A 25505-nucleotide genomic window follows, 5' to 3' on the forward strand; every position below is an offset into this window, starting at 1 on the left:
ACCTACCTCTAAACAAAAAACCCCACCGCCTTTCATGTTGTGTCGTGTGTGGCAAATGGCTGCATCTTCTAATCAAAACTTAAAATGTTATATATACACTGTCTCTGGACTGAGCAAACGAAAAACGAAAACTAACCTCCTGTAATAGTGAATAACCACTGTTACAAAACACCAAACAGCTAACTGCAATAGCACTTATAACAATTTTTTGAAAAAAGACTCTTCACATTGTCTGTGCCTTCTTACGACACGTGCATGTACAGCCTAATCCTGAAACCTTTCATCAAATCATCAAGGGTGCTGCCCATTCCTTCAAAGTTGTTAGCAAAAACACTGAAAGGTAATGGACCCTTCACTAAACTTCTGCAAAATGTCACTGGGTAGCTTTTCACAGTTTAGTGCCCATACAAATGAGTCACTATTCTTCCTCTATGGAGGTCAAATCTGGGATTCGCAGCCATGACTTCAAAAAAGAAGGCTTATAAGAAATGGAATAGACTAGTAAAAAGAAAGTTCAAAAGAGTCAAAGCTCTCTAGAATACTTGAAGGTTATTCAAATCCATAATAACATAGCTGTCAACTTTCCCCCTTTTTAAGGGAAATTCCATTATTCCAATAGGATTCCTCGCAAGAAAAGGGAAAAGTTGACAGCTATGCATAATAATTGAAGCTCAGCTGCAATGTATGCCCTAGATGTGGAAAGTGCCATCAAGCTCAGGAAGACAGCAGCATAGTGAATGAGCAGCGTCAAATATACCAGAGGGCATTCCCCCAGAAAAATGGAAGCCTTGACGCAATGAGAAGAAAAAGGAATGCAAGAAGAAATGCTATCAAACAAAAAATGGGAAAGAAGGAAAAAAAGGAAAGAAGAAGAGATACTCACCAAGGAAATTTGGCAGAACAAATTGATATACTACATAGAATTAGTAACTATGACTGATAAACTAAGGAATAAGGATGAGTTTAAGGTCAGTATAGTTAAAGCTATGGTTTTCCCAGTAGTGATGTATGGAAGTGAGAGCTGGACCATAAAGAAGGCTGATCGCTAAAGAATGGATGCTTTTGAATTATGGTGCTGGAGGAGACTCAAGAGTCCCATGGACTGCAAGAAGATGAAACCGATCCATTCTTAAGGAAATCAGCCCTGAGTGCTCACTGGAAGGACAGATCCTGAAGCTGAGACTCCAATACTTCAGCCACCTCATGAGAAGAGAAGCCTCCCTGGAAAAGACCCTGATGTTGGGAAAGATGGAGGGCACAAGGAGAAGGGGACGACAGAGGACGAGATGGCTGGACAGTGTTCTCGAAGCTACCAGCATGAGTTTGACCAAACTGCAGGAGGCAGTGGAAGACAGGAGTGCCTGGTGTCCTCTGCTTTATGGGGTCACAAAGAGTCAGACTCGATGAAATGACTAAATCAACAAAAAAAGTAAGAGAAGAGTGGAGGTGTTTTGGAGATTATCTTAGAGGGTACAATATACAATTTAACCTACAAGTAGGAGTTAACATATGAGCACCAGGTAACATCAAAAAGGAAGACCTGAAATGGTAATGGGTGAAACATCAAGATCAAGATTTCCCTAGAATGCCACAGAGAGATGGGTTGGGAAGTCTTAGGAAAAGAGATAAGCGATGGATGCTGTACGATGTGTATATAAAAGCTGTTAAAATTGCATAAATAAAAGGGTTTTTTTCAAAAAAAAGAAAAAAATACCTGTGTTTTTTAGAAGCATATTACTAAAAAACATTAAGAGCAATAATACTTTATCTAAATAAATACCAGAAGCAGGAAATCAGTTGGATGGCAGCTGGACCACCAAACAATGAAGGCATGCTAAAGGTGTCATGGCCCTGATGTTCAAACTTCTGGGGACGAGGCCAAGGAAGGCAGAGGACATTTACCTCAGGGCCAGCCCCTGCTTCCCCCAGTACTTCTCTGGCATGAGAAGGCAATACTGTCCTCTTCTGACTTTAGTTCAGAAGCCTAGTGGAACCACAGCTGAGAAGGGTATATGAAGTTCTAAGCTTCATATATTAATTTAAATTAACAAATCAGGACTGAACTGAGATTGTATCCACCCAAGAATTCTTCTTCTTTTTTAAGTGAAACGGCTAATCTTCTAACAAAAAATATTTTAACTTTTCTCTACAAGTGACTTCTATACCTGAAGACTTGAAGGTGGCGCAGGGGAGGGGAGATCTTGGTATTTATAGGCCATACAGCAAATTGAACAAAATATTGCTGAAAAAGAATCAATATGGTTTTGCAAAGGTTAGGTCCTGTCTCACTAAACATATAGAGTTCTTTGAAAGTGTTGACAAGCATGTGGGTGGGGCTAAGGAACTCCATGCTGATCCAGTGGCTGATGCCACTCTGCAGATAGAGGCCAGAGGGGCTCAGCCGAGAAAAACCTCTGCCCAATCCAACTCCCCCAGCCCAGGAGGTTCAGGGGTGGGGCTAAGCAGCCTGAGCCACTGGATCGCAAACAGGCCCCCTTGCTGCCACATGTCTACAGTGGGCCCAGTTGTTGCACCAACTCCAGGTTGCCACGGTGATCTGACTGTTCCCCCTTACTGCTCCGGCTGACATGCTTGGCAGGACTGTGATTGTAACAGTGATCCTGCGGCTCCATTACGCTCCATCGGACTGCCCCCTGAATCAAATGCCTTGTCTAAGTCCTTTCTATACCAACTAGGAGTTTTGGCAAAATAAGTGAACTAGACTATGACATATTCAGTTTTAATTAACCCATATTAACTGCGACAAATTTTGCTCGTGGTATGCCCAAGCAGCTTCCTTATTTGCGTGGTTGTTTTCCCATGTACAGAAGACAAGCTTGTTAAGATTGACACTATTCACTCCTCTCTAGTCTACTAGGATCATATTAATTTCTCAAATATAGCTGCTGTACAACCCATCACATTCTCAATACTATTTACAATTATTTAGCTGAAGCCGCAATAAGATTCTTTGGAGTTTTTAATTATCTTACTGCTCTGGAGGGAAATGGACTACCTAAAACAGGCTAGTACAAATGTGAGTATTTTTAAAAAGCAAACAAACCCGGTGGAGTTGAGTCTTCCTGTTTACTCACATATGAGAATTGGATAAGAGGACGAAGCACTAGCTAAAATACGAGTTTTAAAAAGCTTCTGCACATGATCTGATTTGCTGTAATGGTTCTCAATAAGCAGTGTCAGCACAACTAGAATGCAGCTATTTCTTATGATATTTCCCTCTCTGCTTTCAAGTCAGTTTCATGGTATCTTCAAATACAGACTAACAGCTGAGCCTGAGAACGCTGCAATGGAAACTCGAATACCTTCAAACAGCTGTAATGTGGAATGGGCCCTGGTCATTTCCTTTTCTGGCATGGCTTTGAAAGACATGCACCAGATATTTTACTTGCTGGTCTTGATGTTTATAATCTTTTTTTATGTCAGTGCTATATAACATTTGAGCACTTAACGCTTCGAAGTCTGGAAATTTCTAATAAAGAGTGTTACTGAAGTATATCCCATGCACCGCCAATTAAATATATAACTCTGTCTAGAGTTAATTACAGATTATTAATAAACATTTCAGCAATAAAAATTCAAGCCTCTTTCTCCAGTCCAGATTTTGAATTGGTATATTGGGAACCATCTCTCTTTGTTCAGTGGAATTTGAAATATACCGAGCTCTCTATTTGCAGGTTAACACATGCAATTTTAATATATCTTAATGCTTTAATAGTAACATTTAAAATATATAATCTTTGTATAGGATTTCTCTCATCCCCCCCTCCACCAATGCAGCATAGTTCCCTTTTGCTATTGCTGTTCCCCACAGAGACACCGGAAGAGACAAACATTTCTATGTGGCTCCAAATACCCTCCTGCTCTAGATCCTTCAGGTCCGTTTTTGGAGCATCTTGCCAGAAAAGAAGTCAGTCAGAATGATATACAAGACGCAGACCAACTCACTCCCAAACTCAATTTTCTTTTCCAAATCAATATTCTTAGTGGCTACTGGATGCAACTGAGCATGCTCTTTTCTCATGGGGCAGTGAGGAATTCTGTGTATTCCTGCAAACCTTGAAATTCTCCCACACAAAGACAGCAATCCTTCGTATATTTTCCTGGAGTCAACAAGACCCATGTTAAATTACATGCATGTACTGTCATGTATAAATTTATGGGTGCCTCCTGTCACCAATGTAGCAAATGTCATTATTCCACAGTACCTTCAGATGCACACATCTCCCAATTCCTATACAGTGGACCCTCTGGATACATACTTAATTCGTTCTGGAGGTCCTTACATACGCCAAAATGTCTGCAACATGAGGTGCCGCTTCTGCGCATGGCACGATAGAGCGCTTCTGCGCATGCAGTGAAACCCGGAAGTATACACTTCCAGGTTTGCCGTGTTTGCAACCCGAAAGTTTTATTACCCGAGGGTCCACTGTATAGAACTGAGCAAAGTGTGAAGCAAGAAGAAGGGGCACACTTAAAGAACACACTAAGCTGCCTTTCCTTAGCCTCTTTTCCCTTCTTTTTATTCTCATGTACTAAAGACACATTTTGGCAACTTGCAAGTTACAAGGGATTCCAGCTTCCATTAAAAAAGAAGAAGCAAGTTTATGTATTTTGCTTTGGCAGAGCTCAGGCTTTCAAATGGTACTACAAACCCAAAATTGTGTTTCGTGGCCCCTTCCCTTCTGTTTACTCGCACTACAAGCCTGGCGGGAAGCGGGTTGTGTTTTATCTGTTTTATATTGTATAGAGATCTTAGGATTTATCCAGGTGCTTGTGAAATAAAACTATTATTAATCAGTCACGATAAACTCATTATCTGTATATCAAATACTGGTTGAAAGCTATTCCATCATTTTCAGAGGAAATAAACAGCTTTACTTAAATATCATGGGAAGGGAACCAAAACTCAAGGGCTGTTTCTCTTTCTACACTACATTCTACACTGCATGTCTCCCTTACTACAGGAATTCCCCCACCAGAGAAGTGTCCTGATAAACAGGTAGGGAAGCCAAAGCAGGAATTAGTTTCTCGAGGCTGGCGTCAGTATAGAAAACCCTCACTTATATGCCCAACTTCCTCATTACAGATACATACAAGTATGAATGGACCTGTGTACAAAAGATAAATGCAAGTCATTGTTGCACTGCTTAGTCTCAGGTTAAAGTAGGAATAGTAGTAAGACTTTCAAACAAATAAAAGTATTTCCCTCCCCCAATAAATGTTTCCAGACTGGAACAGAAATTTAGTAGCCTCCGTTTTAGAATAGCTTAGCAGTTGGTGTACAAAATCCATTTTGCACAGCCCAAGTTTACCTTAACTGAATGACAGGAGGCCAAGAAGAAAAGACAACAGCCGATAATCCGGCGGATGCTGCCTTTCCATTCAAAGCATTGCTCAATTGCAAGCATTGCAAGGACTGACCTGCTGGGAGCCTGAAGGGCCCTGCCCTGCTTCTCTCCACCTGGCTTGGGGCGGGGCCTGACAGGCTCCATAAAGGACTGCTGCTGCTGCTGGGCAGAGAGGGCTCTGTTTCTGTTTTTTAAATTGCTTTTATTTTTTATCTGTGTCATTTTAAATTGTGATTGATATTAATGCTGTAGGCTTAGTTTTAGATTTTATGATTTATGTGGAAATTGTTTTCCATTTGGTTGTGTACTTTTGGTTGTGTTTTATTTACTGCTTATGACTTCTGTTATGTTGGTAATTATGTCTTGTCATCTTGTAAGCCGCTTTGAGCATTGGTTTAACTATGGAAAGGCAACATACAAATAAAATGATGATGATGAATGCAGACATAATGCTGCCACTCTTTTAAATAAGGTTAAGCGATTGGAAGAGGATTGCACACTTCCACCTCGTATGCTTATTACATGTAGATATAAATCTCGTGTGATGGTGTTAACCATTGTATAAGCATTACATCTGCACCAACCCCTGGAGTACTGGAGGATCAACTTCAAGTGTTAAGCTCTGTTTGAAAGCTGACTGATCAGTATAGACGCAATGCTGCACCGTAGTTAAGGCTGACAAAATAAAGGAGAGCTGAATTTACATGGAAGAGAGTAAGAAGCTTGAAAGGCTACAGCCCAAGGGTGGACAATGTGATGCAAACTACACTTGCCATCATTCCTGACCACAGGTCAGAAAATGCACACATGCATTTTAGCAGTTTTTTGGTTCTCACCTATTATGTTACTTTTGTTCTCTGTTGAAATAGTAGCGCCCATATGTAATATAACTATCAATCAAATGAGGCTGTGAAAGAAATACAAGTGCCAGCGTTTAGACTCAGACTTCCCTCACTCTCCCCATGCAACTCAATCTGCCATAACACCAGCAGCTCCTCCTGCATATGTTGAGGTATCAATTCTCCTCCCAAGACACTATCAAATTAAATCCATAAAAAGACAGGCTTTTAATATGAGAACAGAGTTGTTGTCCTACTGAAGTAATATCAAGCTATCGCTAGGGATCAAATGATACATCTAGGAAAGTGAGTGAGCTCATAGGAGGCAATCTGAAAATGCAAGAAAGGTCAGGGAGTGTTTCATTAGTTAATTCAGGGGGGGAAAGAATGCTCATTTTCCTAATCCTAAGCATGAATTAAAATACTCTCTTCCTTTAGTCTACTTCCCACCTGGCACTTTTGAAACAGAGAAAGTTTTGCAGAGCAGTTTGTGATACTGCAAGAGATTTCTGCGCAGAGTCAGAAATCCCACTGGGCATGCCTAAAGTTCATCTCTGGAACTTGGCCAAAACTGCACTGCTGAACCTCAGTAATTCTGACTTATGATCTCCAAGGCATCCTAAACACTTTCAGGACTTAAGTGCAAAGACGTTTATTTCTCAATCTAATATGAGCGGGGAGCAAATCACTTTGCAAGGAGGAAGAGTTATCCAATCTGGCATAATAGTGGAATTTTTTTTTTGCATCTGGAGTCTCCCTGAATCCACTACCCAACCAAAAGTAGTGGGGGAAGAAATGAATACGGGGCTCAGGAAAATCTGAGACAAAGATAAACCCAGTAACTGTACAAAGCCATTTCACCCGGGGAGACAAGCACATCCATGAGCTCAAGGCTCCCTATTGGGTTAAGAATAGAAGGACTTTCCAGGATCTCCTAGATGCAGGATGCTTTGAGGGTGGCTAGTAAGAAATTCAATTTAGACATGATTCAGCATTGAAATATTTCCACAGGCTTCACATGAGCCTGTGATAGTGTTCTCTTTTTCTTTATCCAATACGGGGAAGAATGGGGATGTGCTGGGTAGTTCTTCCCCGCCTGCAGCAGGGAGCCTGTTGTGTTTGTGGACGCTGCCTGTAGAATTTAGAATCTTGTGCATTTAGAGTTCTAAATTCTACAGGATGCTTTAACAGATATAGCAAGTCTCCTACAGCAGATGGGTATGGAGATGAGACAGAGGGGGAGAACCCGTGAATAGGGCTTTACTGTGTATTATTCCAGGTCCAAATTATTATATATTTCATGCTCATAATGTGAGTGGTGTTTTACAAAAACACAAGAAGATAGGTCTTTCAATCTAAAATTTGACGTAGGAAGGGAAATGGATGCAGGGGAAAATAGAAGAAAGAAAGAACTATTTCAATTACAGTCTTAATGACACTAGGGGCTGGGGACTAGGGGGTGAAGGCTTCACACAGCAGGTGGGTTGTGAGCTGGTATCTGAAGGAAGTAAGAGAAGGGGGCATTAATGTTTATCTGATTCTGGGAGGCAGTTCCAATCGTAAGGGACAAAAGGTGGAGTCATCTGAAAGAGCAGAAGACTAAAGTCCTTATGTCTCAAAGCTGGAAAAAACCCCAGATCTGTTGCAGACCACAGCCATCATTCTCAGCCAGCTGATGTGCTGCTTTCTGAATGCGAAACATTACTGCTTTGTTAGGAGATTCACTCCAGCTTGCATCTTGGCAATGTACAGCAATCAAATATCTGCACCTTTGGAAAAGAAACATGCTATACAGTTGCAGGTGCTGATATGCCAAATACATTAAAACTGCCCATCTAGTAAGTTATTAAAGCAGCTCAGCCCCCAAAGAATTCCTTTCTAAGACATCAAAATCTTTACCATATTCACCAAAGCGAAGGGACTCCCACTGCTGCCATTCAACAATGCTGTTTACTGCCCGCACACCAGCATAAATTAGCAGCATTCCCAAGGTGGCATCCAGCAGAAAGTTGATAAGGTACCTAAAGGGATAAGAAAAATACACAAGAGAAATAGGACATATCTGAGGCCCATGCAGCTGCCATAATCAAAATTCCAATCCATATGACTCTCAGCCATCACCACCACCTAGATCTTGCATTTGACAGCGCTGTCACCTATTCAAAAAGCCTAGCAACTTAATCACACAGTAATTTTAAGATATGCTACTCTTCATTCTTCATTTTTAGTGGTCAAGTAGCAAGCATAGGTAGGCAGGGACACACTCAAGGGCTAGTGCAGTACAGTGGTTACCGTGTTGGACTAGGACCAGGGCAATTCAGATTCAAATCCCTGCTTAGTCATTAGGCATGCTAGATATGCTTGGTCCAGTCACTCGTTTTGAGCTTTAGTCTTCCTCATAGAGCAATTGCTAAGATAGAAATCTATGTGCATGTAGATGCTCAAATGCAAAAGTGCAAGCAAAAAGTCAATAGAAGTTCTGTTTGAAGTGGATTTTTTGTTGTTTTTTAAAAAACACACACTACATGAATACATTACTGTGGAATGAGAGGCTAGATGGATTAAGACATTTGGATCGATCAACCTGGATGCATAAGTTTGAGCTATTATTATACTGGAGCCCACCAGAGGTCACTATTGTCCTGGAAAACAATCAAGCTGTGACTGATCATCTCTATTTCCCAGCTTTTTTTGACAGAATTGCTCCATCTGGAGGAATATTAGCGTTTCAAAGTTAGGGTTTATCATTTGAAGGGACTTGTGCATTGCAGGAAAGAAGTAGCTTGATGCTGTTCTGCACTACAAGGATGTTTATGAAGCATCTGACTTGCTGGCCTGACCAAGTAGGATCCTACCTTCATTGATTTCTAACTTAGTTTGTTGGGCAGGGATCTAAATTTAAACTCTGCTGGACCAATATTTCTAAACCTTGTTGGCTATTATTCTTAAACAGCATGCATATTCTTAAACAGCATAGTTCTATAAAGCACTGTGTACACACACACACACACACACACACACACACACACACACACACACAACTTACAGTGAACAAGGGTCCTCTTCAGTAAGGTCTGATAAATACACATTGGCAAAGTGGATGAACAACATCCCTATGGCTTGTTTGGAGGTATCCAAAAACCTACAGGAAGTTTAAAAAGTGGTCATCATATGAAACACAGACCATACAGATCTCCTCATCTAAAATTGCAAGTTCTTAGAAAGATACCAAGGGTGCAGAAGCGGTTTTGAACTTTTTATCCTGGAGACGAGAGACCCTTTTCAGCCCAAATACTGCATTTCTTCATGGGGAACCTTCCAGGGGGCGGCATACTAATAAGGTGGGGTGGCGGCAAAAGTGGAGACTGGCAAGTTTGAGAACTATGTCCCAGAAGCACAAAAAGTCACAGGTTTCTCTAGAAATCCCGCCCCCATCCTCCATCAAAGTGAAATAGTTACATATTCCAACAGGGGAAAGCTCTGGGAAGTATAGAGCAGAGCCAGTGAGGGCCAGAAAGAGTCCTGGGGGGCTGCATTTTGCCTCAGCCATGAGAACCCCATCACTTTTTTAATTTCCTGCATGCCTGGCAAAGTCCAGTCTATCGAATTCACAAGTATAACTTGACTGGGTGAGAGGGAATGAAGTGCAAGTGCTCTTCATTCATAAGGGTAATTAGCAGGCAATTTTCATTTTTTATTAGATATTCTAATATATTTCTCTGTTTTCTAGACCCGTGTGTCAAACTTAAATGAGCTGGAGAGCGAAATTTCCTATCTAACAGATGTCCGGGTTCACTCAAAATTATGGAGCTGATGGACTTATCCAGCCCCAATTTGCCTCCTTTCCACATCTTGTTTTCTCCAAACCCCTCATGAGCCTCAAGCCGCCATCTCTGCCAGTAAGCCTCGTTCCCATATGCTGCACCTTTCCCCCCATTCCTGCCAGCTGAACTTCCCTTTTCACTTAAGTCTCTGCAGGCCAGCACCCATCCCATACCTCTCTGGATTGGCTACCAATACTGGATAACTGCACTCTGCACTTCTGTTTCCACACACCTTGACCCCTGCACTGCTAATTTATGTGGCAAAATTTATATATCACTTGACTGTAAATCGACCCTCTTTAAGTGATTTGCAAAAATGAAAAAATGTCAATAAAGGGTCAAATTTAAAACACATTATTTAAGACAAATAAAAATATAATTAAAATCATCTGTAAGCTAAAAACAGATCAAAACACCTGCCAACTCTTGCCTGCCTGGATAGGATGGCCTGAGCAAAAATGTTTCTAGCAGGCACTGAAAAGTGTACACTCAGGAATCTGATGTCAATAGGCAGTGAGTTCCTAATCTGGGAGAGGCAGGAAGAAACAGCCGATGCTAAATAAATCCTACTAAGGGCACTGACTTTCAGACTCAGAAGATTTGTGTGCAGTATGAGAAAGATGTCACGGGCAATTAAAATTGATGGGAGTATGCAGAAATGGTGGGATTTACCGGAAGAATAAGAAACCAAGAAGAGAGACTTTTTAAAAACAGAATGGGGAAAATTTATCGACTATCTGGAAGATGTAAACAACTTAAAACATTAGCAGAATAAACATGTGCAGTGAGAAATAAGGGAAAGGGAATACAAAGGGGAAATCAGGGAATAGGCTTGAGCTGGATATACAGTAAGAAAAATATATAAACTAAGTAACCACAGAAAGGAGGGGAGGGGAAGTCGAGGGAAATGAAAATTGATTATGTACTTTGCTCTAGAGAACAGGTTTTAAATTTAAATTGATTTAAATTTCAAAATGACCTGCTGCTCCTGCAGTTTGATATTATTTGCCCCAGCTTTGCCTGGCACAGGAAGACCCTGTAATGCAACTACAATCTTCGTTAAAAAGGACACAGAACTGAGTGCAACATTCTCAGACATCCCTGCCTTGGTGTTCCTATAGACTGGGAAAAAACAAAAACGTAATCTGACACACAGTAGTCAGGTTGCAACTGCCTGCCCTTTGTGATGCATCGCCCAAGGTCCATGAGCTGAACATCTAGGAAAGGTAAGGCACTCTAGGAACAATACAAAGCACTTACCAAATTCTCCAAGGACGCCTTTCATGCTTTGGTTCTCTGAAGCGTTTCACTGAAAAGAGAATTGAAGATAATCAGTGGACTGGCAAAGCTGTACCAACCAAAGTCCCCCATCCTGTTCAGCTGAATCTGAATGCAAAGTTGCTCATGAATAGTAGGGTAGATTTCATACTCACATCTTATTAAATCTAGACCACTATATTCAAGAGCAAACTGCAATCGACCACTTTGAACACTCTTCGTAGATTGGCATCTACGTTCAGTTCCAAGGTTTCGTTGGTACTTATCCACTATATATTTTACCGTCTGGTAACATGCACCCCTTTCTTCTGCCCTCCCCTTTACATTAAAGACTTGACTCAAGCAACCCAGTAAATATGATAGCCTTCAAATCCTGAGTTGCATAGATCATTTAGGGCAGTGCAAAATTGCTGAACTAAGTCATTCCTGTTAAAAAAACAAACAAGGAAATACTTAGGTAATTTAAAACGACTGAACAATTTAAGGCCATTTGCCGAGAGAGAAATGGAAAGGTCACAATAAAAGCTAAAACAAAGGCAGTCTACTTATTGCTTGAAGTGGTGTGTTCATTTTATTGGGGACATGCGACCATTATGGTTATAGCTTGAAATAGTAGCATGGAAATGGGAGCAATGAACTCAACTTGCTTTTGCTGGGGAGAAGGAAGCTTTGCCTTAATGCTATTTTCCACCAGCTTAGAAATACTGTCAGTTTATGTAAGCTTACCAAAATACAAGCTACAATTAGGCAACTATAACTCATGCTACAGTATTAACTTTTACAGTTAAAAAAGGTAATCTAGGTAATTCAGAGTCCTCATGCTCCTTACAACAGAAGGGGATTAAGGAAAGGATGAGGAATTTGTGCAGCCAGCTCTTTAAAACAAAAAAAGAGAATTGCAGGGGTGAATGGTTTCCTTGAGCTATATATGGAGATAAATACTGCAATTAAAAGCGGAAAGCGCCAGTAAACAATGATGAAAAGCCAACATGCAAGGAATTGCACAACAGCTTGACAGAATGCAAGGTTACACAGAAACAAAGGCAACACATCTCACTGCATAATTATACTTTGCCTCTTAAGGTAAAGTAAAGGTACCCCTGCCCGTACGGGCCAGTCTTGACAGACTCTAGGGTTGTGCGCTCATCTCACTCTATAGGCTGGGAGCCAGCGCTGTCTGCAGACACTTCCGGGTCACGTGGCCAGCGTGACAAGCTGCATCTGGCGAGCCAGCGCAGCACACGGAAACGCCGTTTACCTTCCCGCTAGTAAGCGGTCCCTATTTATCTACTTGCACCCGAGGGTGCATTCGAACTGCTAGGTTGGCAGGCGCTGGGACCGAGCAACGGGAGCGCACCCCGCCGTGGGGATTCGAACCGCCGACCTTTCGATCGGCAAGTCCTAGGCGCTGAGGCTTTTATCCACAGCGCCACCCGCGTCCCTACTTTGCCTCTTGTAACAGGCCAAAGGTGGGTATGGAAGCTGTATACCAGGGGCAACCAAAGTGGTGACTTCCAGAAATTGTTTGGACTACAACTCCTAGCATCCTTGATTATTGGCTAGCTTGCCTGGAGCTGGTGGGAATTAGGGTCCAACTTCACATGGAGGGCAGCAGGCCATAAAGGAAAACAACAAATTACACACCCTTATGAAACATCCATTTTTGTGGCAGCATTTATTAAGATGCCATAATAAAAGATGGGTCAAATTTCTATGGTGGAAGAACCAGTATGAACATGTTATTAAGCAGACATTCTGTGATGAGGATAGAGGGAAAGTGGGTGGTAGAATATTAACTGAAGTCATAGCTGTAATGTTTTATCTGGTTCGTTGGCTTTATATGACTGTTTTAGAGACAATTTAAGGTAGTGCTACCTTTCAGAGCTCTCGGGGGGTTCAATTATTGAAAAAAGAAAACGTACGGAACTTCATGATCTGATGAAGTTGGATCTAATGTTCAAGAAGTCTGTGCCACAACAAATCTGTTAGCCTTTAAGATGGCGTGGGACTTTTCTTGCCTCCCTCTGAAGCCCACCCCATCACTTGACCCCAGCATCTGCTCTGGATGGTTGGAGGACCCTCCAGAGCCGGGGGGGGGGAGTGTGAAGGCCTCACGTGGAGAAGAGGAAGGGGAAGCCCTGCTGGATGAGTGCAGCTCTGCTGACAGCAGCTGCTTACATCTCACAGAAGGATCTGGAAGGTCTTCTGACTTTGGGGACAGGTTGCCAAAGGATGCACTGGAAGGGGGAGGCTGAAAAAAACCACACAGAGGCAGTGCAAACGGCCTTTTGGATTCTGCGATATATCACTGCCTAGGAAGTGATTAAATTTAAAATGCTACATCATGTGTAACACTTAGCCCCCCTCTAATTTATCTGTTTAGTCGTCCTGATTTGTTTGCACACAACTTGCACAGAGAGGTTATGTGAGCCCAGACTTTATTGAGAGTATATTCAGATTTGTCTGCAGGAAGGTTACACGACAATGAGGATTCTTTCAGGTTTGTTAGCAGGGAGGGCATATGATTGTTATCCAACTCTTTTCAGCACATGTCCCTGTTCCTTTCCTAACTGCAAAAGTCTCTGTTTTAGACAAACAACAACAACAACAACAACAACAACAACGACAACAACAACAACGTGGATTTGTTGTGCCAGAGTGCTTTAATCCACTTTAATTGCGCAAACCGAAACCTACAGTATGCAGTTGGATTCTTCCTGCAAAATACTGGTAGTGACCAGACATTATTTTCATAATGGGTTTTTAAAATGGCTAATTTTGAAGCACGGTATCAATTCACTGGCAGACACTAAAAAATGTTGTTTGCATACAGAGCACCAGAATTCTTCAAAGTAGTAAGAGGAAATTGAAGTTGAGATTTGCCAACTGGCAAACTGTAGGCTGTCAACTGAAAAGGAATTAGAAAATATAATCTGCAAGTTGGAAAAGATTCCCTCCCCCTCCCCCCCCCGGAGAGAACAAACATTGAGTCTATTCCAGTTCTCTAATGCTGCTTCATTTGGAGAAAAGAATCCAAGAAAATTGCAGAAAGCTGTTTAAAGAGACACCAGCTTGCAATACATCTAGCAGGAAACTGATAGCATAAAGTCCTGGAAGTGCGGGGTGGGGGAGTCTCCAGAACAGTAACAAGGATCAGCCAGGAGATTAAACTTTTCACTATCATGCACTTCAGCCATTTCTTTAATTGGCATATGTTTTCTATAATTTGAACAAGGCAAAGCTTTTTATTACTCATTAAGCCCTAAATGGCTTGGGAGCAGATGATCTAAATGACCGCCCTCCCTCCTTGCACGAAACTGCTCATGCTCTACTGTCAACATCTAAGGTCTTGCTCTGTCTTTCACCTCCTTGGGAGGTGTGCTTGGCAGGGTCAAGAGAGCAAGACTTCTCAGCAGAGCAGCCGGATGGTGAGAAACGCCTTCCCAAAAGAGGTTGCCCCCCCTCTTGAAATTTAGGAAGGCAGGAAACGTATGCCACTGTGCCTTTGATGCATTTTTAAATGTCACTGTTGCTTTATGGTCCTCTTACGCTGCATTTTATTTCTTAAACTGTTATGATTTATTTAACCACACTCCTCTGGCACACCCTAAGTACTGAGTCTTTAAAAAACAAAGCACAATTGAAAGTGGGGACAACAGATGTGCTGCTCCTTGTTTATCTGTTTCCTATGTAACACAAAAAACCTTAATAAAACTTATTTTTTGAAAAATGAGGCACAAATGGGTTGCAGCTTCCTGAAATGGGTACACCATCACCCTTTTAGTTTAGAAAAATTACTTCAGAGTGAAGGGAGACAGGTCTTATAATATTAAGAAGGGTATGCAGAAGGGATTTTTCTCTTTCTTTTAGAACCCTGGGTCCCCCAATGAAGTGACTGGTGCCTAAATTCAAAAAAAAAAAAAAACCCCTAAGGGAATTATTCCTCACAACACATAGTCAACTTATGAAAAATGACTGTCATAGGCTACAGTGATGGCAAATGGTTTTATGATAAGTCAGCTCTCCCCTATACATATTTGACCATCAATGCTATTAAACAGTGATAGCTACAACACAGTTCTGTGCCAAAAGGCAGTAAGCCTCTGAACACTAGAAACTGAGGGACAAGAAATGGAGGAAGTTTTCCACCTTGAAATTCTGCTTATAAGCCCTTGGCTTACCACTGTGAAAAACATGATGCAGGATTTCTTGGACTGATCTAGCATAGCTCTTACAGTCAGCCCTAAAGATAAATATAAAACATGTGAATTAACTTTTACTGGTAATGTCAACGATGTAGATGTGTATAGATGTCTGTTTAAAGAAGCCTTCCTCAATCTGGTGTTCTCTACCCCCATGTTTGAACTACAGTTCCCATCATTCCTGATCTTTGGCCGTGTCGGCTAGAGCCAATAAGAGGTAGAGTCCAAAACTTCTCCAGACTGGGTACCAGCCCGAGGAAGAACAATTCAAAGGTTCCCAGGATTTGCTATGGTTATGGAACATCTAGAAGACCGTAGGAATGGTAAGGTCAACACAAGAAAAAAGCAACAAATTTGAGGCCATAAATACTGGTTACTGGATTTTATTTTGCCCACTTTGATATAATTACTATGAAGTGCTTTAAAACATTTCTAGCTATAGGCACAGAACAGAATCACCAGATCTAGGGTGATCTCGGTAACCAGGCAGATTTTTGTTCTCCCATCCCCTCCAGCGAGTGAGACAGGCTCTCTTCCCAGCCCAGCTGTGTGGGATAAGCTCCTGTTGTGAGTTGAGGACACGCCACCCGCATAGGAGTATAATATGACACAAAGACACAATATTTTAGGTTAATGGGCAAAATTAAGCTACAACTTTTATTGGTTACAGCATGTGAGTAGTACTGGCTTAGGCATTGGATGAAACAGCAATACAAGACTCCACGGGAGTCATATCAGATCCGAAGAAAGCAGGAACAGGCTTGGAGCTGAGCGCTCCCACGGCTGTTTAAATGCGGCTAGCCCCGCCCACCGGCCAGCGCTATTGGTCAGCTGGAAGGCTTGGCCACGGCAGCAGAAGCAATCAGAAGCAGGGAGCTGAGTATGCCTCCCTGCCGCAGTGGGAAGCTGCTCCTGCTCACAACCCCTCCCCTCTGGAAGGAAGAGAGGCCTTCTCCTGCACAGCCAAAAAGAGGGATGTGCAAGAAGCATCTAGGTTCAGTGCAGAATCAGGAAGAGGCCTCTCCCATTCTCTTCTGTTGCATCAGGAATAATTCCCCTTCTCCCCCATCTCGTTTTTTGACAGAATTACAAGCCTGGTAGATGAAGGGAACGCAGTGGATGTAGCCTACCTTGATTTCAGCAAGGCATTTGACAAGGTGCCCCATGATATTCTTGTAAAGAAGCTGGTAAAATGCGGTCTTGACTATGCTACCACTCAGTGGATTTGTAACTGGCTGACTGACCGAACCCAAAGGGTGCTCATCAATGGTTCCTCTTCATCCTGGAGAAGAGTGACTAGTGGGGTGCCACAGGGTTCTGTCTTGGGCCCGGTCTTATTCAACATCTTTATCAACGACTTGGATGATGGACTCAAGGGCATCCTGATCAAATTTGCAGATGACACCAAACTGGGAGGGGTGGCTAACACCCCAGAGGACAGGATCACACTTCAAAACGACCTTGACAGATTAGAGAACTGGGCCAAAACAAACAAGATGAATTTTAACAGGGAGAAATGTAAAGTATTGCACTTGGGCAAAAAAATGAGAGGCACAAATACAAGATGGGTGACACCTGGCTTGAGAGCAGTACATGTGAAAAGGATCTAGGAGTCTTGGTTGACCACAAACTTGACATGAGCCAACAGTGTGACGCAGCAGCTAAAAAAGCCAATGCAATTCTGGGCTGCATCAATAGGAGTATAGCATCTAGATCAAGGGAAGTAATAGTGCCACTGTATTCTGCTCTGGTCAGACCTCACCTGGAGTACTGTGTCCAGTTCTGGGCACCACAGTTCAAGAAGGACACTGACAAACTGGAACGTGTCCAGAGGAGGGCAACCAAAATGGTCAAAGGCCTGGAAACGATGCCTTATGAGGAACGGCTAAGGGAGCTGGGCATGTTTAGCCTGGAGAAGAGGAGGTTAAGGGGTGATATGATAGCCATGTTCAAATATATAAAAGGATGTCACATAGAGGAGGGAGAAAGGTTGTTTTCTGCTGCTCCAGAGAAGCGGACACGGAGCAATGGTTCCAAACTACAAGAAAGAAGATTCCACCTAAACATTAGGAAGAACTTCCTGACAGTAAGAGCTGTTCGACAGTGGAATTTGCTGCCAAGGAGTGTGGTGGAGTCTCCTTCTTTGGAGGTCTTTAAGCAAAGGCTTGACAACCATATGTCAGGAGTGCTCTGATGGTGTTTCCTGCTTGGCAGGGGGTTGGACTCGATGGCCCTTGTGGTCTCTTCCAACTCTATGATTCTATGATCTCTCCAGGTAAGGAAGAATGGGGGCCTTTCTTACTCTGAAATGAATAATAATAAAAAAGTACTCCACACTTTTAAAGATATGCACACAATGCGCTACAAAGAACATTTTAATCTGTTACAAGCAGCTGATTAAGAGTTTAATATTCTTAGATGATTTCTAAAAGTCTGCTCATGATAGACTAAACAGCCCTTTAAGCATTAAGTTCAAAGCCTAAAGAGATTCTGTCTAATTTATGTAATTGTGGCAAGAAGCATCAACACTGCTGATCCCGTTTCAGAAAAAGCTGAAAGGTATTTCCAGCAATCTGCTAGATTTGTTTCAGAATTTATCAGCAGCTACCTTGCAACTGAAAAGCAGCTAGAGGCAGAAATAAATTTCCCCCACTTCTATTATTGTATTTCCCCCCACTTTGCTATTTAAATACAATAGTACTTTGTAGTTGGGAGACACAAGATAAATTTAATTCTTGCCCTTTCTATACCATAAAAGACTCCTGGAGGTGCCTCTCCATCTAATAGGATCAAGCATGGTTCCACAGCAGGGGACTTCACAACTGTATTGTGCAGGTACTTTTAAGTGAGACTGTTAAATGATACTGTGATTAATTGGCTTTTGACACACTAAACTGTATTATCATATAGGGCCCCAAGAAAAACTTAAGTGTCTAGCAGTTACTCCAATGAGAAGTTTTTAGACTAGTGCTCCAAGTGCTGAATTTGAGATTCAAAGACAAAACTAATTTCCTGTAAGTTTTTGCTAGGGACAAAAACAACCAAGCTTACCTCCATTAAATTATCCAACTTGTTTGCTCATTTTGTCACTTTGAAACTGAAAGGAGCCCCAAATTGTTGGTTGAAGGGACCCATTCTAACAGTAAAACTAACTACTCAGGCTTTCCTAAGCAACACAAAATAGCTACAGAAATGATAAACAAGTACAGTTAGTATATTTCGTGGTCACTTCCATGTTGGGTGGACTACAATTGTTGGTCATATCCCAAGCTACCTCTGAGGTAAGACCACACTGCCTATAAAGGATGGAGATATTGGGGAGAGGGGACCACTTTGGAGGTGCAGTTTGGAGAATTTCACACGTAAATGACCTTTAAAACCACCTGTAATTATTAAGATCCTCCAATATGAATAGTATTTTATCCTCCTTTGATTTTAGTGTTCTGCTGCTCCACAGGCATGAAAAAAGGAATAAGCTTGAAAAATCCACAGCCCAATAGACTAAATACTGTACCTTATTTCCTAGCATATCAATCTGAATCTATAAAATTAATATCCCTTAAAAAAAACTACTTGAAAAAAATCTATAGAATTTTTTTTATAAGATGGCAAAACTCCAACAAATTTTACCACATACCACACATTTAAGCATTAAATCTTTTCAAACCTGTCAGAGTTCTGGGGCCTGCTCCTAGCTTTGGGTAACAGAACTACACACATGAACCAGGTTCCGCATCTACTCCACCTGTCACTCATTCTAAAATTAAAAATAATGGCAGTTACATACACCAGCCATTTTTATTGGCCCAATAAAAGAATATTTATCTTAACAGTAACTGTTTTCAGGCAACTACAGGTTTTTGAGAAAAAGTAGAGCCTTTCCGTGAGATATCACTATAGTTTTTAAGGGGGTTGTCTCTTAGTGCAGATCATTGAGCCTGAGCTTCCACAGCCTCTGCCCACCATGAGCCACCATTGGCAGGACTGGCAGCAACAGCAGCAGATACATTCTATGCTTATGATAATATTTTACTTTCTTGTTAATTACAGTATGTGGTTTTAAACTGTGTTTTGCATTTGACTTCCTTTAGTAATCTTTTCTTTTGAAATGTTTCAGATAATTTTTTTGTTCACTTTGCTGCGTTAAGTGTGCATTATATAGTTGGCCTCCTTTGCAATGTTTTATTTAGAAATTTTTGATAACATTTTAGTTTCCTGTTAATTATGTTGCTATGAATGTAAACTTTATATTTGACTTTCTTCAGTAACCTTTTATTCTCGACTGTTTTATTTGATGTTTTAATATAAGTTGTAAACCACAGTGAGATGTTTTTCTTAAAAAATAAAGTGGCATAGAAATGAAATGAAATAAATAATAAAAAAACTTTCAGGGGTCCCATCCAAGATCAGAGGCCCGCATTTTGCGTATGATCGCACATTACTTGATCCCTTTGGAAATAACTGCACAGAAAAATGTTTCACAAGCTGTTTATATTAAAACTGTTTTACCATTTCTTGGCTTCGGGTCCCGCCTGCCTTAATGGAGGCAGCCCCCACAACAGTCGGGGATCATCGAATGAAAAACAAGGATGACAGAGGGTAAATCATCCTTGCAAATTCCCCCCAGGGACAGGGGGGAGGAGTGAGGAAGTGAGGAAGAGATGTTAACAAGCAAAAATGAATACTGTGTATGATCTGAAATGAAGAAGGAGGGAGAGGGGAAGCTCAAGTATCACTATGTCGGAAAGACAAAGTACAGTGGTACCTTGGTTCTCGAACTTAATCCGTTCCGGGAGTCTGTTCAACAACCAAGGCGCGGCTTCCGATTGGCTGCAGGAGCTTCCTGCACTCAATCAGAAGCCGGGGAAGACATTTGGCTTCCAAAAAATGTTCGCAAACCAGAACACTTACTTCCGGGTTTGCGGAGTTCAGGAGCTGATTTGTTCAACAACCAAGCCGTTTGGGAACCAAGGTACCACTGTAATTCCCCTCACCTCCATTTAAAAACAATAGGCAAGGCTGTGCCTGAAATCTGTTGCATAACTTGATCACGTAATAGGTTCCAAAATATCTATATAGCAATAAGGATGTCTGAGATGCTACAAAGATGCCTTCCTATGGCACCTGATGTAAGTCAGATATGATATGATCTCAAATGAAAGAATGTTAGATTTAAATTTGCAGACTAATAGTTTCTCCAATTACATCTAACCAACTCTAAAAAGAAAGAAAACACAAACTTGGCTTTAGGTATACTGGCAGGGTGTCTTCCCAAGTTAATAGCTGAACCAGCCCCTGAACCAGTCTATTTTCCTTCCCTCCATGGAGAGGAACAGCTGGAGGAAAACAACAAACAAGCTAGAGCTGAAAAGAATCCTCTGCTTCCCACTGGAACAAATAAGCGAAGCAAGATGAGCAAAGGCCCACAATTGCCCCAATCAGTCTTGAAAGAAGCAGCGCTGACATAGAAAAGGATGGTTGCTGTAATAAGGGTAGATTAGCTTCCATCCCAGGATTGCTTTGTTATAATGAATGACTCAGTTCCCAATGGGAAGGTAACGGCACACCTGGAGTCAAAGAGCAGCCCCCAATCTCAGCATCAAATAAAAGCCTGCACTATCCAATCTCACTGCAAGTTGTCCCAGAATCTGACAGTCACACTCCAGGGTGGGCTCACTTAAAGGTATCTGCTACACCTGAATGCATGAGTGTCCATTTAAATCTATGGGCTGGTGGAGGTGAAGGGAAAGTGAAAGAGGAAACTTGTTACATATAATACGCATCTAAACAGCTTTCAGGTGACTGGAAACACAGGAACTGTTATGGTGGAATGAGTCCCGTTATGATGGAAAATTGATTGTGGAAGCACATGTTTTTTTAGTGATTCCCCTCCCCAAATCACCCTGCCACCTTGTTCAGGAAGTGATTTGTAGTCCAACAACATATGGAGGGCACACATTTACTACCTTTGCCTTAATGCGTTCTAACTGTATCACAACAGAAAGGATAAGAGTTCTGAAAGCTACAGCAAGTTTGGCTGTTTTCAAACAATGGAAAATGAGCTGTACTCATTTATTTTTAAACGGGAAGAGAAAAAATGTCTACTATTTTCCAGACTATGCTTACTGCACACTGATAAAAGATAACACTTAAGAACGTGAGTGAGCCTATTCATTCTTCCTCCCAAGCTATTTCAGGTGCACAACATATGTATGACTGTACCTTTCTAAACACAGAATCATAGAATTGTTGATTTGGAAGGGACCCAGAGGGTTATCCAGTCCAACTTCCTGCAATGCAGGAATATCTATTAAAGCATCCAAGACAGATGGCCACCCAACCTCTACTTAAAAACTTCCATTGGAGGAGAGCTCACCACCTTCTGAGGGAGTGTGCTCCATTGTCGAACAGCTCTTGCTGACAGAAACATCTTCCTGATGTTCAGTTGGAATCTCCTTTTTTTGAAAATGAAGCCACTGCATCACACTTGTTGATTCATGTTAAGTTTGTGGTCTACTAAGATCCCTAGAACCTTTTCACATGTACTGCTGGCAATCTTATATTTGTACAGCTGGTTATTCCTGCCTAAGTATAGAACCTTAAATGTGTCCCTATTGAATTTCATCCTGTTAGTTTGGGCCCAGTTCTCCAATTTGTTAAGGTCATCTTGAATTCTGATTCTGTCTTCAGCGGCATCCTCCCAGTCTGGTGGCATCTCCAAATTTGATGAGCATCCCCTCAGTTCTTTCACCAATGCATTTATAATTATGTTGAACAACCAGCCCAGGACAGAACCCTACAGAACCCAACTTGTCACATTTTTACAGGATAACGATGAACCATTAATGAGTACTCTTTCGGTTTGGTCAGTCAACCAGCTATAAATCCACCTAACCGTTACCTCACCCAGTCCACATTTTATCAGCTTCTCCACAAGCATAACATGGGGGACTTTGTCACAAGTCTTACTGACCCACCAAGCCTGTAACATTAAAAAAAAAGAAATTAGATTTGTCTGGTATGACTTGGTTTTGAGAAACCCATGCTGGGTGTTAGTAATCACAGCATCCTTTCCTAAGTGCTGCAGACTGACTGTTCATCCTTTCTAGGACCTTTCCTAGTATTAATATCAAGCTCACCGGTCGGCATTTACCTAGGTCTTCTCCCCCCCCCCCTTTTGAAGATGGGGACATTTGCCCAATCTGCAGGGACCTTATCTATTCTCCAATAATTATCAAAGATTATAGACAGAGGCTCTGAGATTACATCTGCAAACTCCTTTAGTACCCTTGGGTGTAGCTCATCAGGCCCTGGATATTTGAATTCATTGAAAGTAGCTAGGTGTTCCATTACCACCTCTTTTCCTATCTTGGGCTGCAGCTCTCTCCTTGCATAGTCTACTCTGTTATCATCAGGTTGGGCACTGCTTTCCTTTTGGATGAAGACAAAGGCAAAGTAAGTGTTGAGCAGTTCCCACTTCTCTCTGTCACTCAACAGCATTTCTCCATCTTCTGCAAGCAAGGGACCTACTACCGGCTTGTTCTTCCTCTTACTTCAAACATAGAAGAAACCTTTAAATTTATTTTTAACCTTTCTTGCATGTTTGAGTTCAGTCTGAGCTTTGGCTCAGAATGACCTTCTCCCTGCAACTGACTACTACTCGTGTAAATTCTTTCGTGATTTCCCCTTTCTTCCATTTCTTATACATGTTAAATCTCAGCTCATCTGTAAGGTCCTTATGCAGCCACACTTGAGGATCCCAAACAGCAGACCTGGGAAACGTTTGAAGTCTTTAAGTGGTCAGAGTAGACACTCTGATCTTCAACTGGAGAGTTGGGACCTGCAGTCGAGCATTAGTCTGACATAAGGTGGATCATAAAAGGGGCATCCAATATCCAAATGTATGGTAAAACCACACACACCAAGAGGTCACCAAATAGATGTTTGGGCTAAAGATGAGTGCCAGAAAATTTGTAAACCTATTTTGCTAAACAGAGCAGAAGTTTAAATAATGCTTCTTCCAATGGTGAACAGCCAGCTCATGGGTCTCTAAGCAATACTGTGCAAAGGATTAACACAACACTTTGCAAGACAGTTCAGAGTGATAATAAGAGTAGCACTTGAACAGAGAAGATGACTGTCAATGGCATAAAGAATACACATATTGAGAATCAAATATGGGAGGGTTCCAAAATCTGTAACAGAACACCACCTTTATTAAGCCAACCAAAATATGACAAAATAGCATTCAAGTTCTGAAGCTTTTTTCACCAGGCTAAACACAGGAGGAAGGGAACCTGATTGACATTGGAGGGTGCAACTCTTCTCTGAAGAGCTAAACACAGGCAATAGTGCATAAGCCATTAAAAAAACACCATGATCTAGTTGGTAAACATGAGCCACTCTGTGAGATTCACAGCATTTGGAATCTCAAAACAAATTAACATGTTTCCTGCACACAGCAGCTGCAGAAGGCAGACAGCTATTGCAACCACACTTCTCAGAAAGCCAATTCATAAGACAAGTTGCTATATTTATTCTTGCAGAATAAGCGCTAGAACACACTAGAGCTTTCATTTTTTAAACATACTTTCCCATGGATTTTAAGCAGCTAAAGTTTAGAGCGACATGCTCTCCAAACTCATACTTGATAGGCAGGAAGCTGAAAATGAAAAGAAACAGAAGGTCCACTTGTCTTCATTCCCACTAACAAAGTGAACATGCAGCTTCAAATAAAACATAGTATCATAAGTAATTTACTCCAAAAGATGACAAAAGCACTTAGTAAAGAAAGCTTGAACAGCATTCATCTACAAATGTGACAAACTTAAAGAATGACGACCATAATGTCAATACAGTGGGCATGGGGTCACATCATGGGAAGGCAAATCTTGGCAAGACATAACTCCATTTTGGAGGGTCAGTGAACCGGGGATTAAGCAAACTTGTCAGGAGGAATCACACAGCTGATACGGGGAAGTTAAAAGGGCCCTTGAGCAGAGCGGTTTTGGCAACTTAGCGAAGTGCATTTAAAGAAACCCACACCCATCTATCTACCTGGACACCAGTAAGAAAAGCGCCCATGCTCCGAGGCAATCTTTATTACAGTACTTCATATTCTAATACGGAGTTGAATCAGTGTTGAAAGCACATCTGAGGATGCAAGGAGTGGGAGGCAGAAGGGGACTCCGCTACCAAGTCTGGGATGCAGCTGGAGGCAGAACAAAGCCACAGAGGCGGCGGTGGGTTTTCCTGTGCACATTGTTCGAGGGAAGCCGAGGAGGAGGAGGAGGGAGACCAGGAGCAATGGAGGTTGTAAGGGGCGGGAGGGAAGAGCACAGCTGAGCACGAGAGAGACCCGCTCGGCCACAAGCACAGAAAGGAGAGCCGGTCCCGGAGAGAGAGGCAGTCATGCTACATCTCGAAGACGACGGGGTACGACAAGCGAAACTCGCAGGAAGTTGCAGGGAAGGAGAGCAAGGAAAGGGAAGGAGGGAGGGGCGCGGAGGTGGGGCTGGGGCGCCCCAGGGAAGCAGGATGGAGAGGCTGCCTGGGGCCGGGTTGCCGCCTCGCGAGGCAGGGAAGGCGGCGGGGGCGGGGGTCTCTCTCTCTCTCTGGCCCCGGGGCTCCCCGGGGAGAAGGGCGCAGGCGGGCGGGGAGGAGCGCCGGCCAGGGACTCACGCATGAGGAGGCTGAAGGCCACGACCCCGAGCAGCCCCTGCAGGAAGATGCCGAAGCTGTCCATCAGGGCCCCGTTCTCGCAGCCACGGTAGCCCGGCCCATCCCCGGACGGGGAGGAAGCAGCGCCGGGCCCGCCAGCGCCGCCGCCCTGCGGAGAGCCCGGCATGGGCGTGGCGAGGAAGGAGCTGTTGGGGGCCAGGGAGCCCCCCATGGCGGACTGAGCGCGCCGCGGAGCAGGTGCGCCGGCCAGAGGGAAGGAGGAGGGTCGCTCGCAGGCTCCGCGGCGCTTCCTGGGGACGGGGGAGGAACCCC

At 42.5% G+C, this 25505-nt stretch overlaps 1 protein-coding gene across 2 annotated transcripts in view; it reads right to left on the reverse strand.

Annotated features, from left to right (window-relative positions):
* STIMATE (STIM activating enhancer) overlaps nt 1–25505 on the reverse strand; it is a 33946-nt gene extending 8441 nt beyond the window's left edge. Inside the window, exons 1-4 of one of the 2 annotated variants that reach the window (XM_053377600.1) lie at nt 25194–25505; nt 11293–11341; nt 9255–9350; nt 8108–8229 (exon numbers count right to left, since the gene is read on the reverse strand). In XM_053377600.1, the coding sequence (XP_053233575.1) occupies nt 8108–8229; nt 9255–9350; nt 11293–11341; nt 25194–25404 (478 nt within the window). In that variant the 5' untranslated portion in view covers nt 25405–25505. The remainder of the gene's footprint in view (nt 1–8107; nt 8230–9254; nt 9351–11292; nt 11342–25193) is intronic. The other variant, XM_053377599.1, reaches the window with a different exon arrangement.

This window comes from Podarcis raffonei, chromosome 2 (genome assembly GCF_027172205.1).
Source record: "Podarcis raffonei isolate rPodRaf1 chromosome 2, rPodRaf1.pri, whole genome shotgun sequence".
Classification (NCBI taxonomy): domain Eukaryota; kingdom Metazoa; phylum Chordata; class Lepidosauria; order Squamata; family Lacertidae; genus Podarcis; species Podarcis raffonei.